This window comes from Homarus americanus, unplaced genomic scaffold (assembly GCF_018991925.1).
Source record: "Homarus americanus isolate GMGI-L3 unplaced genomic scaffold, GMGI_Hamer_2.0 scaffold45562, whole genome shotgun sequence".
NCBI classification, from domain to species: domain Eukaryota; kingdom Metazoa; phylum Arthropoda; class Malacostraca; order Decapoda; family Nephropidae; genus Homarus; species Homarus americanus.
The window spans coordinates 12,809,665-12,828,621 of record NW_024744839.1 but is presented as its reverse complement, the minus strand read 5'-3'; the positions used below and the strand labels follow the sequence as shown (position 1 = coordinate 12,828,621).

The 18,957-nt window shown below is 38.6% G+C and overlaps 1 protein-coding gene across 1 annotated transcript; it reads left to right on the top strand.

Annotated features, from left to right (window-relative positions):
* Nucleotides 1-1,260: 1,260 nt before the first annotated feature.
* Nucleotides 1,261-1,980, top strand: LOC121878187 (gamma-aminobutyric acid receptor subunit delta-like). The gene has a single exon (XM_042384231.1). The coding sequence runs from the start codon at nucleotides 1,261-1,263 to the stop codon at nucleotides 1,978-1,980; it is 720 nt and encodes a 239-aa protein (XP_042240165.1).
* The last annotated feature ends 16,977 nt before the right edge of the window (nucleotides 1,981-18,957 follow it).

Here is an 18,957-nt window from a genome sequence, read left to right as displayed (position 1 = left end):
GTGCCCTGCATTTCGTCCATTGTCTGCCACACCCCAGGTGGGAGAGGTAGCGTTCTCCCTTCTCATGGCAGTGCTCCATGGACTCTGATGTCTAGCATGGTGGTAATTTCCATTTTTCTTTGTACAGTAAATAGGGTAGGCGAAGGCGACACAAATATCGCAACAAGCGTTACAGAAAATGAGAATATTGTTGGGCATTATCATGAGTGTGGTGTTAATATGGTTTATGTGAAGCTTTGTTTTCTGGTGACTGCTTGCACAAAGCAAGAATTAGTAAATATTAGTTCACAGTCAGTTTTAGTGAATCATGGTATTAAGAGACAGGTTAACTTATTATATGCTTCTAAATATTAAAAGTCCAATCTTGCTAGCCACACAGTTCCTCTTGCCCAGTGGTCCCCAGCTTATAGTTCGCGGGCGCTATGGCGATCGCGGAACCATATTATGGAGCCCGAAAGGGTTTATCAGAAAATTGTGAGAGAGCCAGCCTTTTACTGGGGTAAATACACACGTCCTATCCAAGAGAAAATGGAAAAGTATGTAAATGGTAACAGTTAGACGTGTAAAACTGCAAATAACTGTACAGTATATATGGGATTTTTTCTTGATTGTAGATACAAAGTTTTGGCGCCTCCACTATATTTACAATGATAAACGTGGCCCAAAGCCTAAAAAAAGGTTAGGGGCCACTTCTCTCGCCCACCTCCACCCCTACCCTCTTCAGCACCCCTAGCCCATCACCCTCCTCTCACACCGGCCCTCGGTCCCCCACTCCACATCACGAGCGAATGCTTCGGATGCTGGTTCATACTCCTTATGTTCACACCTCTGAGAGACGAGGATTGACAGCGCTGACTATAGCAGGTGGAGGTGTGAAATCTCATCATTGTTAATACACATATGAATAAGTTAAAAGCCTATATCATTAAAACTTTGCACTTTCTTGGAACAACAACCCATCACAAAGTGATTAGACTTTATTTCCAAGTGAAGTGAGATCACGTTCTGGACTACAGCCGAAGGTCAAAAGGACGTAATGACAACACTCCGTGAGACGATTGTAATTGTGTTTATCAACAGCATTCTATTAAGTGTAGTATTATCTAGCAACAGTAAAGTAGGTTAATTATTGTATGTGAAGAAGACAGAGAATGATAAAGAGACAGACAGACAGACAGTCTGACTATGATCCAGAAAATTAAATATTTGATATTCCTACTCATAGTTGATAATGCATCCAGTTTGTTTCTCCTAACAGACATGGAGTATCCAGGGATCACCAATTCCCTCACCATCACTCAGCGTTACACCGCCACCTTCACCTGTTCCTTCGAGCTTTACTCCTACCCCTTCGACGCCCAGACTTGCAGCATTGACCTCACCTTACCCCCAGATTTCGAAGGTTTCGTCGAATTTTCTGATGATGACGGAAACATCAACTACACAGGGAGGAGAGAACTGGCTCTTTTTGTTGTCGAAGATATGAAATTCTCTGAGAAGTCTGGAGGAAACACACTTATAGCTCAATTTGTGTTGAATCGTCGACAGGGTGTGATACTCTTAGCAACTTTCTTACCCTCGGTTCTCCTCTTGTCTATCAGCTGGGTGACACTTTTCGTCAAAATCGAAGCATTGAATGTTCGAGCCATCATGTCTCTCACCACACTACTCGTCCTCTACACACTCTTCGCTAACCTCTCCAGTTCTCTCCCGAAAACGGCGGAGATCAAGCTCATCGATATATGGTTCTTCTTCATCATTTTTGTACTCTTCTGTAACATCATGGTCCACATCATCGCTGACCGTATTGGCTCTACAGAGAATACGTCGCCTGTCACTAAATTTAATCCTAAACAACGTAATGCCTGGGCACCCAAGCGGCCATCATCTGAGAGGATTCTTGCTCTACATAGATATTTCATAGTACCTTCTGTATTTATCATATTTAGCGTTCTTTTCTGGTGGCAGGTCTTTAAGTAGAAGAGTCCAAGACAAGGTGGTAGGTATTTAAGTAGAGTTCAAGATAAGATGTTAGGTGATAAAATAAAAGTCCAGGACACTATGGCAGGTCCAAATATTCCAGGATAAGATGGCTGGTATTAAAAGAGACCAATCCAATCGGAATTTCGGAAATAAGATCACCATACGATTAAATTTTAATGTAGTTTAACGAGAACGTAGAATCCTGGTAATAAACCCATTTACATAAATAGTCAAATTGTCATTAAACCTCACAGTTTTCTCTGGTAATCAGTATGGGATTAAATTTAAGACAATCTTAAGACATTTCAACCATATCACGATAGAATTAATTTGTTTTTACCTGCATAATCTTTGTACTACTTTAGTTATGTAAGGATAATTATAAACATTCCACAATCCACATATCATTACAATGAGATGTTTGTTTTAATATTGGTTTACTTTGATTCCATAGTATGTTTACCACTGTGAGTTTCCTTCTGTCGAATGTAAACAAACACAGCGCTGCAACACTGCACAAAACCAGACGAGCCCCTGTAAACGCACTAGTAAAGGGGACTGTACATGCATAAATAAGTACCGTAGGGAGCTGTTATATTCAATCACTGTTTTCAGGCTATCTGTTGAAGGACACGTACAGTATAAATACCAACTGTAGCACCATGAAAAACAAAAGTAAATCAACTATCCAGGTTATGAATTAACTACATGGTTTATTTGTAGCAACTTTTCTATCTTAAAAAATATCTGGAAATTTTTATTGAACATTTCTCGTTTATTGTCTTTATTTTCATATGCATGTAAATAAATCTTATGAATAATTCAAACTTAATTACCTTTCATTTTAATATATCCTTAAGACATGAGTTATAGCCATTAATGACAAAATAATTTAATTAAATTATAAATGATTTTACGTCAATATTGTCACACAAATTAGAAAGTATGTATAGTGTATTATCGAAGTAAAAATTAGAAACTTCTTTACATCCTATAGATAAATGTTTTGTGAAAAAAAGAAGAGGAAGTTTTAATTTCCTTTTGATTAATTAAGAGAATTTCTCATAGACTGAGAAGGACTCCGACCTATAGACTCAGAAGGACACTCTCCTATAGACTCAGAAGGACACTCACCTATAGCCTCAGAAGGACACTCACCTATAGACTCAGGTGCACATTCACTTATAGACTCAGAAGAACTCGCACCTAAAAACTCAGAAAGACACTCCCCTATAGACTCAAAAGGACACTGAACTGTAGATTCACATGGATACTCACCTATAGACTCAGATGGACACTCCCCTATAGCCTCAGAAGGACACTCAACTATTGACTCAGATGGACACTCGCCTATCGGCTCAGATGGACACTCACCTATAGACTCAGAAGGACACTCACCTATAGACTCAAATGGGACATCCACCTATAGACTCAGAAGGACACACTTAGATTTTCCTTTTGTCTTCGAAGACCAACAGACGTTTTTTGGTTTTACATATATAGACAGACAGACAGACAGAAAGGCATCTAGACACTTAAATAGACAGACAAATAGACAATGGCAGGGAAATATAAGAACGGAGAGACTAACCAAGAAAGGAAGATATATGCAAAGAAGGAATGAACAATATATAATGAAAAATATAGGTTGCGATTGAAACATCGATTAAGAGATAGACAGCGTAAAAGACAGGAAGATATATAACCAGACAGACAAACAGACAGGCAAAGAAAACGAGAAAAAATAAATAAAATCCATTCACATGTACAGGTAAATCCGCCCTGAAGACTGTAGCGCTGCTGAATCTTCGAGAAACGACTGGGAACATGACTGGAGGGTCAAGATGGTCCACTTCTCCGGTATACCTCTCACCGCTGGGATGCGTCAGAGCTTTCACAGAAATGAAAACCTGAACTATTGACTCCAGATGACTCTTGAATAAACAAGACGCCCAGGGAAATATGTTGCTCAATGTTTTATACAAACACACACACTCGCCCTAGTAAATAATGTTAAATATCGACTAGGAAGTGTTACGAGTTGGGGATTTAGAATATAGTTAAAAGTCTACCCAGATCCCAACAGGCAACAAAAAAAACAAAACAAAGACAATCGGACTATAAAAGGGTAGACAAAGGATGGGAGTTTTTGTTGTGTATAATAAAGTACCATAAATTCCTTAACCAAAATATTCAACTTTCTATAATTTACCCTTAACCATACTTAACCTAAACATTAACAGTATATACATATTTATACAACATACAATAATTTGAAGCAAGTGGACATGGGAGAGGCAATATAAGATTACAAATACTTAAGTGCGGAGCTGAGATGGCTGAAGAGTAAGGCTGAGTATTGTAGAAGACGGTAGGTAGTCACTGTGCCGTAGGTTTCCAGGATAGGTGATCCTGTGGTCACTTCCCAGAGTGTACTGAACTCTCCTCGAACTCGAGCTGACAAAGAAGACTTGGAGGAAGTGACGCAACAACCAGGATATGGAGAAGGGAAACCCCGGAGTGGTAACTAAGACGAGTCATACTCGTGTCTCGTCCCTAGATGGCGTTGCTCGTGGTGCTGGGTAGGTAGATCAGGACAATAGATGGCGTGGTTCGTAGTGCTGGGTAGGTAGATCATGACAATTGGTGGAGGGGTTCGTAACAGAAGGAAAACAGACCTCTTACCACAATTTATTCATTCTTGACAAATATACTTAATGACATGCACTGTAGGTATAAGTAGTTAAAATATAATTAAAATATAGGGGGTTAGACTGCTGGTATTGTGCATCATGGGCTGATTAGCTGATGACGTCACTGGTGGTAAATGTGTACTACCCCCGTATTGCAGCAGGTGAAGAAATAATAAATACTCCAAAACATTGTAAATAACGCCTTTCTCGAGGTTTGGACTTAAATAATATCAGTTTATAATACTTGGAGGCATAAGGCGCATCATTGCATTTCGTCTGATATGTAACTAATGAATTTGTTTAGATACCCAAATAAAGACTAACATACACATCACATAACACATGACTCGTTATACACATAAATTATATCTACATATTTACCTTCATGTTTCCTGTTGGTCATTATTTGTGATTAATGTCATAAACAAGAGGATAGTAACAGGTGTTTTTTCATTGCTGTTAAAGCAAGATTTTAGTTGGAATTATCTCGCACAACAATTAGCCTATAATATGTTTAAGTTGCATTTCTCAGTCACAGCAGCTTCTTACCTTCCGATGAATTAAATAAAAAAAACAAATCAGTTAAATGTGCTTGATTTTGACACGAACAGAGCAGGTAAATTTCATAGTTAAACTATAACAAGTAATTTTCCGGAACAGATAGTGGTTTAATGGTTCATTCCTGTAAAATCGGTGTCGATGATAGCATTTTTTCCTATACAAATTACATTTTTGCAGATGTAATGAAGCTGCATATTTCAGTGTAAATCAAAGGCCTGTACAAATTTTCTTTCTTCCCATCACAATTTTCACAAATAGGTACGAACCCCGATAATTGCAACAACTTTTCTCCAGTAAGTTAAGGTGAAGTACCGAAGAATAAAGTTGTGCAAGGAAAGGGAGATTCTCAAATAAGTAGCTTAGTAAATATTAGGTGAAAACTAATAGGTACACTGTATTTTCATAAGAGTCAACTCACGTTTTGTCCAAGTTTCCGTGAACAATTGTTAGAGAAAATGAAACTGATAACTTCACAGAAAATAGCAAATATCTTTGGTAAACTATTGTATTTTAGCTTTGTTTGTTTATTCTTTTGTATATTAGAACAATTAGATGTTACTGATGAATACAACTTAATTTAGTTACTCATAAAAGTTTTAGGTAATATTCAGCCATTGGTTACTGCACAAAAGAGAGTTGTACGGACAATGACCTACTTGAAAAAAAACAGATCATACAAACGAAAAATTTGCTAATTTGAAAATGTTAAAATTCGAAGATATTAACACCTACTGCTGTGCCCTCTTTGTTTACAAATCTATCAATCACTTGCTTGAAAAAAATTATTTCCAGTTCCGGAATAATCAGAGATACAACTTAAGGCTACAGTATCTGCTTTTATTGTTGTAAGGGCGCGTGTTTTCTAACACCACCCTTATCTTACTTGCTTCTCTTATCTTTAGTTCTTACTCTTACTCAGTTCTGTCACATATTCTTTTGGTAGCATGGACATTCTTTTGGTAGCATGGTCATTCTTTTGGTAGCATAGTCGAGGGTCTAGGCAAATGGGTATGGTAATTCTGGTATCAAGTCACTTGGACGGAAATAAAGGTAAAATACTGTGGGAGAAATGAATACACCTAAAATTCACTAAGAACCAGTTTATTAATATGAAATCAAAGGGGAAAATATATATTATTAGCATATAACTACTAGGCTCAACTCCTGGGCTTATTGCAGACAAAGTACTTCCTTCTTTACTTATTTTCTTATTTCTTTACTCAACAGTAATTATTCAGATCTTACACTCTTGCTGCACACAACCTTACTGGTGTTATATTACATACATAGCAGGACCAGTTCCTTGGCCCTACTTACAATACATAGTACATGGCACTCATTGTAGATTCCTGTACTTCTCACACCTACTGGTGGTACGTGGCATTACAGTACAGATACAAGACTTTACTCAACATACACGTTAATACTGAAACCAGCAGAGACATGGGTCCACTACTCAACATGAGATAATTATTTCCAACTAATTATCCCCAACATATATATTACAACACCCTCTGTTGACATATAACTTCCAGGGAGTAACCCAGGGTAGAACACTGGGGCTCACGACCGTTGTTGTGGTCGGTGGTAGCCAGACACATGGCGAGTCTGGGGTCGAGCACCACGAGGCAGTGGAGCATATTAATCACGCGGCATAGGTGCCATCGTTTCATATATGGTCCCTGCTGAGTAGCTACTACATCCGGGGCAGTTGTCGAGTGATCCAAGAGTCACAATTGGATCTGGAGAAACGTTGGAGAGCGTCAGGGGACGAACTGGGAAGCATGTTCAACACAAACAAATCTCTTGTCTAGACGACAGACATATTTACATTATAGTACTTCTTACACTGGGTGAATGACAATTCAACTATTAAAGCATGAACACTGATGAACACTGATATTCACTACAATTGACTGAATCAAACTGAATGGCTACACATAAACATACCTGGAGAAAACATTGGAGAGCATCAGGGGACGCTCGCCATGTGTGATGCGCGGGTATATATATCCCTGAGTTGCCAGTGATCGCTACTCACGCAATGACAATAATTACAAACAACTCTAATTGTTACCCATTCAAAGATGACCCTCAGTTGACAAAGGTCTGGCGAATTACTTGAGTTCATTTACACAGACTAATTCAAAATTGAGCTTCCCATGAGAAAGTGGAATAAACAACGCATTGATAACTGTCTTCACAAATGAGAGGGAACACAAGTGTAGTTTCTATGGGGAAAAACACCTCTTCTTCTCAGGGGTTGCTAACCCACTCATGTTTTGCGGTCGTGGAGTTTAATAAGAATCATTAGTTAAATAGACTAGCAGTCAACGTGACCATGACATTGTACCATCAAAACCGTTTGATCGGAACGTATCATGTAAATAGATAAGAAATTAGCATTGCAATAAATATATTTACCAACTAGACATAATCCTGACAGCTCTGTCCTCTTGTTCAACCTTAATACTGTACAACCCATGTTGTACTGCTCCCCCATTATACTTATGTTTTTCAATTCGACTGTAATTTATGTATATATTTATAATAAGAAAAAAAAATAAACTAAAAAAAAAAAAATATTGAAGTGATAACCGTGGTAACATTATGAGATGTTTTTATTACCACCATGCTATTGCACTATTCCAGATGATACTAAATGTTACAAAATACTTCCTTGAGATAAATGTATAGTATACATCAGGTGCCTAAAAGAAAACTCAAGTTCTCAACTGGCTCAGCGATGTTAATATTGTTATTATTATCCACCCTGTATCTGTGTTTTTCTGGCTAAATAAACTGTTTCAATTCAATTCAATTCAAATTGGCTGTCCGCAGGTTCCCGCCATGTTTACCTGAGGCTATACTCCTCACTTAGAGTCACTTGTCTCCTCTTTTCCTCCTCATTCTTGTAGGTTAGATTAGGTTAGGTTAGGTTAGAAAAGGTAGGTTATTTCCTTTGGCATGCGAATAGGTCTTTTGGTGTGTTTCACTTGGATTTGACCTACATTTTCTGCAAAAAAACCGCTAATTTGTACAAGAAATAATGGTCCAGGGTTCGATTCCTGACTAGTGAGGTATTATTTGTATATGTAAGTCTGCGTGCTATATGGACTGGTGATATATATATATATATATATATATATATATATATATATATATATATATATATATATATATATATATATATATATATATATATATATATATATATATATATATATATATATATATGTAATATTCAGAAATTTTGGTGTGATATTTAGAGACGTAAGAACGAAAATAGCAGATTTGCGGAACAGGAAAGCATAAGTACTGTAGGCCATGCTGAAACACCCACGCCTCATGGCGAGTCAAATAAGTTCAAGCACAGCCCCCAAGCGAGATGGAAGCATTTTGAACTAGGTCATATAAACTAAATGTATTTTATAGAATTAATGTGGACACGATTCATGAAGCTAAGGGACTATTATTAAATTTAAAGTTATTGTAGATAGTTTCTCAGTCTAAATATGTTACGTGTGTCCCAAAGAAACTATTAGTTATGCGAAAGATGACGTCACTAGGCCAGGCATATGCCAAAGGGAGATGCGAGGCTTGGTTCTTAGTAGCTCCTGGTGAGGGACCACGACAGGACGTTCGTCCGCTTGTCTCTGCCAAGGAAAACGACCACGTGGCCTCGTCCTTTCGTGCACACGTTCATCAGTGTTGCAAGTAAGTTTTATTCGATCTCAGAATGTGTTTAGATAGGGCAGAGAAGAAGTTAACAATAGCTAACAGAATGTTCTCTTGCAGGGTTTTTGAGAACCCACTCGGTCTGACGGTCTGTCGGTTTAGCGGTGGGTCAATGGGTGTTTAGCGGTCGTATAGCCAGCCACGCACGAGGTGAATGGTGTCCTTGACTACTGACTACGTGGGATCAGCGTCCGCACTTGGTCGCAGGTCGTTCTGGGTCATCAAATCTCCCCACCTTGGTTCATACAACACCACATCTCTTCAGTCAGTTAGTGAAAACTCTTACTAAAGGGAAAATAGAACCCTTCCCTCAGCTGGGCAGGGTTCACCTGCTGACGGTCACTCTCTTCCTGTCCATGGAGTGCTGAGAGTAAAACTGAGTGCAGCCTGAGTGAATGAAAGGTCACACCATGAGATCAGGAGTCTAGTGGGTGCATAGAGACATTTATCTCCCCAGTATTGGGTGTATGTTAGCGAATTAACCAAGTCCAGGTGTGTAATCAACGCTCCTCATGGTTGATTGCACACGTGGGACGTAGGGGTTCTTCTTCAAGGTTGATGAACGGCTGTAACACCTTAAGGTATGGGTGTGCTCTGAGAATTTGTGTGAAGCATGTTACGGGTGATGGTGGTAAAGTGCGATTAGAATAGCCCAGTCCAGGTGTGAGATCAACGTTCCTCATGGTTGATTGCACACGTGGGACTTAAGCGTTCATCTCCAAAAGTTTGTGAAAGGCTGTTAGTATCCTAAAAGTACGGGTGCATTCGGAACCTATGTGTGAAGCATGTTACGGGTGTTGGTGGAGAAAAACACTCATGACTCCTGAAATCTAGAGAGAGTAATGAAAGAAACAGCGAAGCACCCGCCTGCCTGATGGGTCATGAGTGATTTTCTCGGTTTTTTGTAATTGCCTGCCCCTTGACAGTTTAGTAGTTACAACCTTTGGGTTCTGAGTAGTTAGGACAGTTAAGATTGTAGTATTTCGTGAGTCATCCCAGACAGGCTATGAGTGATCCATGTTCTTGTGAAGTATGACTAAAATCGGGATTTCTATTTCTCAGTGAATGTTATAATGTTGTCGGATGCCCTAAAGGCATGTTCATTGGTACAAGTAATATGTTTTAATGTTTTATGTGCGATTATGTAATGTGGGATGTACGAAGGAATTGTTTCAGATAAGTTCCTCGTTCTAGTGTAGGTAGTACTGCTTCATTAGTAGTGCTCTCCAGATGCATTTAATATTTTTTAATAATTTTTGATACCATGTAAAACTTTTGTTCCCCTTTGTAGTGTTTTTAAGCCACGCTAAGAAGAACTCTAGTGTTGGTGTACCATTATTGATTGTGTTTGTAGTGTTGGAAGATATAGAAGTGTCATCTTTTACAGTGAGTCTCATTAACCCCAATCACAGGTGCTAGCTTTTCACGGTCACGGAGAATAATTTTATTTAATTGTGTTTGTGCAGCTTCGGGATTTTCTCTGAGGGGCGCTTCCACTGAATTACCATCCACTATAATTCAAAAAGCCCCAATAACCAGGAGTGAGATTATTCCCACCGTTTATATATATATATATATATATATATATATATATATATATATATATATATATATATATATATATATATATATATATATATACTTCATTTTAGTCTGTATAGCATGAAGACTTCAACATATAATCAACGACCTCACCAGCCAGGACTCGAACCCAAGGCCTTATGCGTGTGACCAGGGAACGCTGTCCACCATGCCACAAGGACACAAAAAGCAATTCTAGACTATGTTATATTTCCAACAAAGCCTGTTCATCGAGCTAATGGCGCCATGAACCTCCCATTGGGGATTGCCCGTGCCACTTATGTGGTGGGAGTAGCATTTTACCGAATCCAGCTGGTATGAAACAAGAGGTACCATATATACTTCATTTTAGTCCATATATCACGAGGACTTGAACACATAATCAACGACCTCACCAGCCACGACTCGAACCCTAGACCTTATGCGTGTGACCAAGGAACGCTATTATATGTATATATATATATATATATATATATATATATATATATATATATATATATATATATATATATATATATATATATATATATATATATATATATATATATATATATATATATATATATATATATATATATATATATATATATATATATATATATATATATATATATATATATATATATATATATATATATATATATATATATATATATATATATATATATATATATATATATATATATATATATATATATATATATATATATATATATATATATATATATATATATATATATGTAGTGATGATGGATGGTGTAATATGTAGTGATGATGGATGATGTTATATGTAGTGATGATGGATGTTGTTACATGTAGTGATGATGGATGATGTTATATGTAGTGATGACGGATGGTGTTATATGTAGTGATGATGGATGATGTTTTATGTAGTGATGATGGGTGGTGTTATATGTAGTGATGATGGGTGGTGTTATATGTAGTGATGATGGGTGGTGTTATATGTAGTGATGATGGGTGGTGTAATATGTAGTGATGATGGGTGGTGTTATATGTAGTGATGATTAGACAATAAAATAATAACAGTTTAATGCTAAAAAATATTCTTTGCTGTACCGTTGTAGTGGAACTTACATACACCGTTAATGAACTATTGATGGAAGAAGAAGTTTTGGGGACTGAACAGTAGTTGCAAACAGGGAGTTGCTCAGAGAGACAGACTACTCAGTTGAAGTTCTGGTGAATTTTCTTGAAGAAAATGTAATAATAATAATAATAATAATAAACGGTTTATTAGTAGAGTTGCAGCCGGTGGCTGAAAATATACAGACTTACATTTGATTTAGACATAATGATATAATATGCATTGAATACATTTACAGGGTTGTACAGTGCATAAATCAGGAGTTGTTTATTATTTTAACTATAGATGGGATGGTGCTGTTCTTATATCTATTTTTGCGGGCTCTTATGGGCTGAATTTTGTTGTAGTGGAGGACTGCACGACTTGGGTGGGGGGCTGCAGGTGGCAGGAGGTGGCGATGGCGAGGGTGGTGCAGTAGTCCACTGCCAAACCTTTCCGGTGCTTGGTGGTGGAGGTCACTGTTTGTGTGTGTGTGTGTGTGTGTGTGTGTGTGTGTGTGTGTGTAATAATAATAATGATAATAATAATAATAATAATAAACGGTTTATTGAAAAAGTTTGCAGCCCGAAGGCTGAAAATATACATTGGACATAAATGACTTATTACATACAGTGGTGGTTTAACAAAGGCCTTCATTAGAGAAAGGTGAAGGAACATACAGTGAACATACAGATTAATGTTTACACACGTAGATCATGTGAGCTGAGGTGTTAAACAGCAGACACGTAGTGTAGTAACTCCCTCACAGATGGCGTTATGAGGGGCACCACGTGGAGTACTAGTTCTCTCACAGGTGGTATTATGAGGGGCTTGACGTGGTGTAGTAATTCCCTCACAGATGGTGTTACGAGGGGCCTGATGATGATGTAGTAGTTCACTCACAGATGGTGTATGAGGGGCCTGATGTGGTGTAATAATTCCCTCACAGATGGTGTTATGAGGGGCATCACATGGCGTAGTAATTCCCTCACAGATGGTGTTATGAGGGGCATCACGTGGTGTGTGTGTGTGTGTGTGTCAGCACGAGAATCTCGGAAACTACTTTACCGATCTGTAGTGATGATGGATGGTGTTATATGCATTGATGATGGATGGTGTTATATGTAGTGATGATGGATGTTGTTGTATGTAGTGATGATGGGTGGTGTTATATGTAGTGATGATGGATGGTGTTATATGTAGTGATGATGGATGGTGTTGTATGTAGTGATGATGGATGATGTTATATGTAGTGATGATTAGACAATAAAATAATAATAGTTTAATGCTAAAAAATATACTTTGCTGTACCGTTGTAGTGGAACTTACATACACCGTTAATGAACTATTGATGGAAGAAGAAGTTTTGGGGACTGAGCAGTAGTTGCAAACAGGGAGTTTTCTTGAAGAAAATGAGCCTCACCTAGTGCCTGATCAAGCAATTCCTTATGAACAGATCTTGCAAGCGATACAAGCGGAGCAGGGAGGTATGATCTTTCTCGATGCACCTAGCGGGACAGGAAAAACATTCCTGATCAACCTTCTGTTGGCCAAAGTACGTCATCAGGGGAAAATTTCTCTTACTGTGGCATCCTCAAGGTCAAAGTGGGTCCCTTATTTTTTACCTGACTTGAGTAGTCGCGTCGCCCCCTTCTCTTAAGCTCCTCTACGTGTGTGTTGGTGTTGGTGTAGGGATTAGTGGATGACATCATTATGACCTGACCTCATGTTTAATAAGGTCACCCTGTATATTTAAGCCTCTCTCTGTCCACGTAATCCAGTTGCCTCTGAAGATGTCTTGAATAAAGTCGAAAGCTAAGGTGCTCTGTTGTTTCCCTTTTCCCGTGTGAAATTCCTTATTACATATTTTATTAATTACGTCAAATTCCAAGTTGCAATAAATCACTGTCTCCATCTTGGTATATACTCCATACACGACCAGTCGCCCATCACGCACAAAACAACCATCTCATGCCATTAATCACGACGCCTTACTGAGAATCGGGAGAAGATTGTTTATCGCACTTCTCAAAAGGTTTCTTAATGCACTGAGCGGAGGGTTTAATGTGGAGAGTGAGTGAGAGTGAGGGAGATGATGGCGTGGGAGACAAAGGGATCAGCGGGAGAGGGGGTGAAGAGGAAGAGATTTGAAGTGAGATAGGACCGTGAGGAGAGAGTAGAGGAACGGTGAAGAAGAGATGGAATATGAGGTGAGGAAGACGTAGAGAGAGAGAGAGAGGTTAGAATATATGTCTTGTCTCGATTCAGATGATAAGATGTCTTACTACTTTCTTTGTATTTGGAGAGAGAGAAAGGGACTGAAACAGTGTAAAGACGATAAACACAGAGACAATAAGAGAAAAAGAGAGAGAGAGAGAGAGAGAGAGAGATACTTAATGAAAATGAAAGAGAAAGACAGTCAATGAAAAAAAAAACACAGATATAGAAATAGAGAGAGACTGCCATTAATATAAAAGACACAGCGATAGACTAAGAAAAAGGATAACAGAGAGAGAGGACAAGAGAAGGAATGAGAGAGGTAGACGGAGTATGAAAGAGAAGGAAAAAATAAAGACATTAAGAAAGACCAAGACTGAGAATGATATAACGATAATAAAAGAAAAAACAAAGATAATACGAGAGAAAGAAAGGGAGAGAGAGAGAGAGTGAGAAAGAGAGTGAGACCAAGAGAGGGCTAAAGAGATGGCAGCTCATTATACAGTATACCTAGTTTTTTATTACCAATTTCCCAAAAAGTAAATAAAATAAATATACTAAACTACGAAGCATAATTTGTCTTTCTATTTTCTGTGTTGACATCTCCTGTCTTATTTTTCCTCCTTGAATATAAACAAACTCTCTCCATGTCGTGTTTTTAAGCAACTCAGGTAATTAAAATGTAAAAGAAAAATCGTACTTCTAAAGGAATTATTTTCCTCACCAAAGCCTCAGCTTCCTCCTTGAAAGAAAGAGAGAAAGATAAAAGAAAAATAAAGAAAAGAAAACATAATCGCCATATTATCATTCTCTCTCTCTCTGTCTCTCCTGCTTTTCTTCTCTCACCACCACTTATTTCTGCATCATTTCCTTTGTATTCTCACGAGCGCCGAGCTTAGATAAAAGACGCTGGTGGCTTCCGGAGGTACAGAATAGTCTCCGGCATCACAACCAGCCAGCCAGCCTCCCCGAGTTCCGGTTTCAACCGCAAAGCGTCGTCACTAATGATGCGAAACGAGGAACTCCGGTTGACTGGCCCGGCACCATTGGCACCACCAGGGGGCTCTTCCGATTTCACCGCCACCTCTTTGAGAGTGAATTATAAGGACTTAAACAGGTAAAAACCTCACGTGGTTCCTGATAAAAAAATAATAAGGTTCTAAATAGATAAGAAAACACCAGTTGTCCCCCCCCCCCTCTCTCTTGTCAGTGAGGCCAAAGAAGCTAGGAGTTGCCGGTGTAGATGATGAGATGGTCGCTTCCCCAGTTATTATTATTTTTATTATTTTATATAATGAGTTCGTGTATATAAGGGCTGTAGAGGGAGGTGAAGGGAGACGGGGGGAAAGGATTGGTAAGGGGTAACGGAGGGAAATGGTTGGTTATGGGAGATGAAGAAAGGTAAAGGGTGAAAAGAGATGGAGGTGACCTGAACTTATACCTTCCGCTTACCATCAACACTTCACTCTTAATTCATTTGTTTATGGCAAAGCGTGGCAGGTCCCTGATAATGTCAACTGCCAGGCCTGTCTCTAGGAGGAAGGATATCTCGTCAGGGAGGGATGTGTTGGTAACGACTGGGGACGTGCAAGAGGAGGTCATAGGACAAGTATGGATGTAGTGAGAGAGGGTGTGAGAGTCGGGTTGACAATAAAGTTTACAAATAGTGCGATCAGGTTCAGGGTTGCCAATGTACTCCCATAGGTAACTGTACCCTAGGCGCAGTTTCTTGTTTCAGGTGTGTCCAATGTTCATCGAATGCTTCTCATTGTGCTGCGTGTATGCGAGATTTGAGATGATTTGAATTGAATTGAATTGAAACAGTTTATTTAGCCAGAAAAAACACAGATACAAAGTGGATAATAATAACAATATTAACATGGCTCAGCCAGCTGAGAAACTGAGCTTTCTTTTAGGCACCTGATATTATACTATACATTTATCTCAAGGAAGTATTATTTAACATTTAGTATCATCTGGAATAGTACAATAGCATGGTGGTAATAAGAACATCTCATAATGTTACCACGGTTACCACTTCAATATTTATTTATTTTATTTGTTTATTATTACAGTGGAATTGAACAACATAAGCATAATGGGGGAGCAGTACAACATGGGTTGTACTGTATTAAGGTTGAACAAGAGGACAGAGCTGTCAGGATTATGTCTAGTTGGCAAATATGTTTATTACAATGGTAATTACTTATCTATTTACATGATAATTTCCGATAAAACGGTTTTGATGGTACAATAAAAGCAGGTACTGTAAATATAGTAGGTGTTACTAGAAATATTAATACTTAGACAATAGATATTTTTTTAAAGTTGATTTAAAGGAAGGGAGTGTAGTCTTTGCTCGGATGGGTGGGGGTAAGTTGTTCCACACCTTCTCACCGTGATATTTATGGAGATCTGGGACTGAGAAGAGCTCATGGGAGGTGGTCTTAGTAGCTCTGGGTGCCTTAAGTTGTATCTCTGATTATTCCGGAACTGGAAATAATTATTGTCAAGAAAGTGATTGATAGATTTGTAAACAAAAAGGGCACAGCAATAGGTGTTAATATCTTCGAATTTAAAAATTTTCAATTCAGCAAATACTTCGTTTGTGTTATCTGTTTTTTTCAAGTAGGTCATAGTCCGTACAACTCTCTTTTGTGCAGTAACCAGGGATTGTGTTTTTGAAGAGCCAGAGGCCCCCCATAGTGTGTGACAGCGAATCAGGTGTTGGTAAACAAGATCATGATAGATTTTTTTTCATTGCTGTGAGAGTGAGTGACTGTCGAGTGTGATACATGATACCGCACTGTTTATTTAGTTCACTGTGAATGGCTTGTATGTGGTTTCTCCAGTTAAGTTTCTCGTCAGCAATAACTCCGAGGAATTTAGTATTTTTTTCGCGTTTAAGGACTGTATTACCAAGGTACAGGGGGTCCAAGTGTGGGGGTAAGTTTTTCCTTCTGTGAAAGATCGTGTAGTGGGTTTTCTCATGGTTTATGGTCAGTTTATTACGTATTACCCAGGTTCTGACTTTAGTCAATTCAGTGTTCATAGTTCTCATCAAGGAATGGAGGTATGAGTTGCTGGAAAATAGATTACTATCGTCTGCAAATAAGTTGTATTTTATGAGTGTTCTGGCATGGACTATGTCGTTTATGTACAACAAAAATAGTACTGGACCGAGAATGGAACCTTGGGGGACGCCATACAAGATTGGCGAGGAGTCAGATTGGTGATTATTATAGCAGACATGCTGCATCCTATTGGACAGATATGGGGTAAACCAATTGTGGGATAGGCCCTTAACGCCGTAATGTTCAAGCTTTGAAAGGAGGATGGTATGGTCGACAGTATCGAAGGCTTTAGAGAGGTCCAAGAATATTCCGACTGTGAACTGATTGTCATCAATGGAGTTTAAGATTTCATTAGTAAGGGATAGTAGAGCACTCTCAGTCGACCTTCTAGCTCTAAATCCACAATGGAGTCTGTAAAGATGTTCTTGGCATTGCAGAAATAATTTAGTCTATTACATGCTAGATTCTCCAGTATCTTACTCAAGGCTGGGAGGACTGATATGGGGCGGAAATTCTTGAAGAGACCTTTGTTCCCAGATTTTTTATATGCTGGGTGAATTTTAGCAATTTTCAGTTTATCCAGAAAGACACCACTATTGAAGGAGGAGTTACAGTTGTGTAGAACAGGTAGTAATAATTGGAATACTTTCTTAATGATGCTCATTCGTATATTGTCTTCGCCTGCTGCTGCATCTTTGGACATTCTTATGATGGCCAGTAATCCATCTTTTGAGACAGGGAAAAAAAAACAGCTCATTTTGCTGTCTGTTTTGCAGATAGGCTCTAAATTTCGCATGGTGATCAGGGATCCTCTCTGCAAAATTTTTGCCAACATTAATAAAATATTCATTGAAGTGGTTGGCAATGGGGGAGGGTTCCGTTACAACTGAATCATTTATCATAAAAGCTGAATGGGGGGCCGAAGGCCGAGTGTTCCTGTTCTGAAGAAAATTTATGACATTCCAGGTTTTCTTACCGTCGCCTGATGCTGACTGGAGCCTATTTGTATAATAGCTACGTGTGGCATTTCTAACTGCTTGAGTTACTCTATTTCTGACGCTTCGGTAAGGATCACCGAAAGTTATGGGTCTTTTTTTCAAATTTCCTTTGGAGTTTGTTTTTTCTTTTATCATTATCTTAATTTCGCTTGTGATATAGGGTATGGAAATGGATACAGTTTTCACTGATTTAGTCTTGAACGGGAAGCATTTATCAAAGCAAGCATTGAAGATGAAAGAGAAATTGCAGCTTGGAGATCCAAGTTAGCATTCATTAGGTTGTTTTAAAAAAGGACCATGTTGTCGGTGAAGTAGTCTCTGTATTGTACTGAGACTCTACTAGACCTTTCAGGTTTTGTGTTTGTTTTATACATGGGAGAAACTGGGAAGTGATCTGAGATATTGTTATGAGTAATTCCACTTGCAGGATTGTTAGGAGTGTTGTTATTCCAGATATGATCTATCACATTGGCAGAGGTGGCAGTTACTCTAGTAGGTTTGGTTATAGTGTTGAAAGAAGAGTTTAGAATGATAGGTAGCAAGAAGGTCCAATACTGAGGTGCCAGTTTCTGATTTTAATAGATCAAGGTTGAAATCCCCTGTAATGTAGCAACGTTTCCTCTCTGAACTTACGATAGTGATAAGCTCCGAAAATTTATCAAGAAAATTCCTTACACTAGTGTGGGTTCTTCTGTAGATTACTCCTACTAGGATATTTCGTGTGTCGTTACGTAATTCAATGAGGGTGAGGGTGGCTTCAGTGTCCTCAACAGTATCACAGGCAGTTATTCCTTTATGTGACGGATCCAAATAAACTTGACACTGATGTCATCAGTTTGCTCTAGCCCGACCGACGGCGGCTAGGGTGTTTTGGGCGGCAGAGGAAGAGGGGAATGTAATTTGAGCCTCGCTAGCGTAGAAGTGCTGTCACTGATTATGAGGAGGTTCCGGCGTTCATTGCGGGCATAAGTTGCTCCTTCATGAATGCCCACGAGGATGGCTATGCTCTCAATGTCAGTGGAGGAGGC

Coding starts and splice junctions, on each gene's coding strand:
- LOC121878187 (XM_042384231.1), top strand. CDS start 1,261: ATGGAGTATCCAGGGATCACCAATTCCCTCACCATCACTCAGCGTTAC.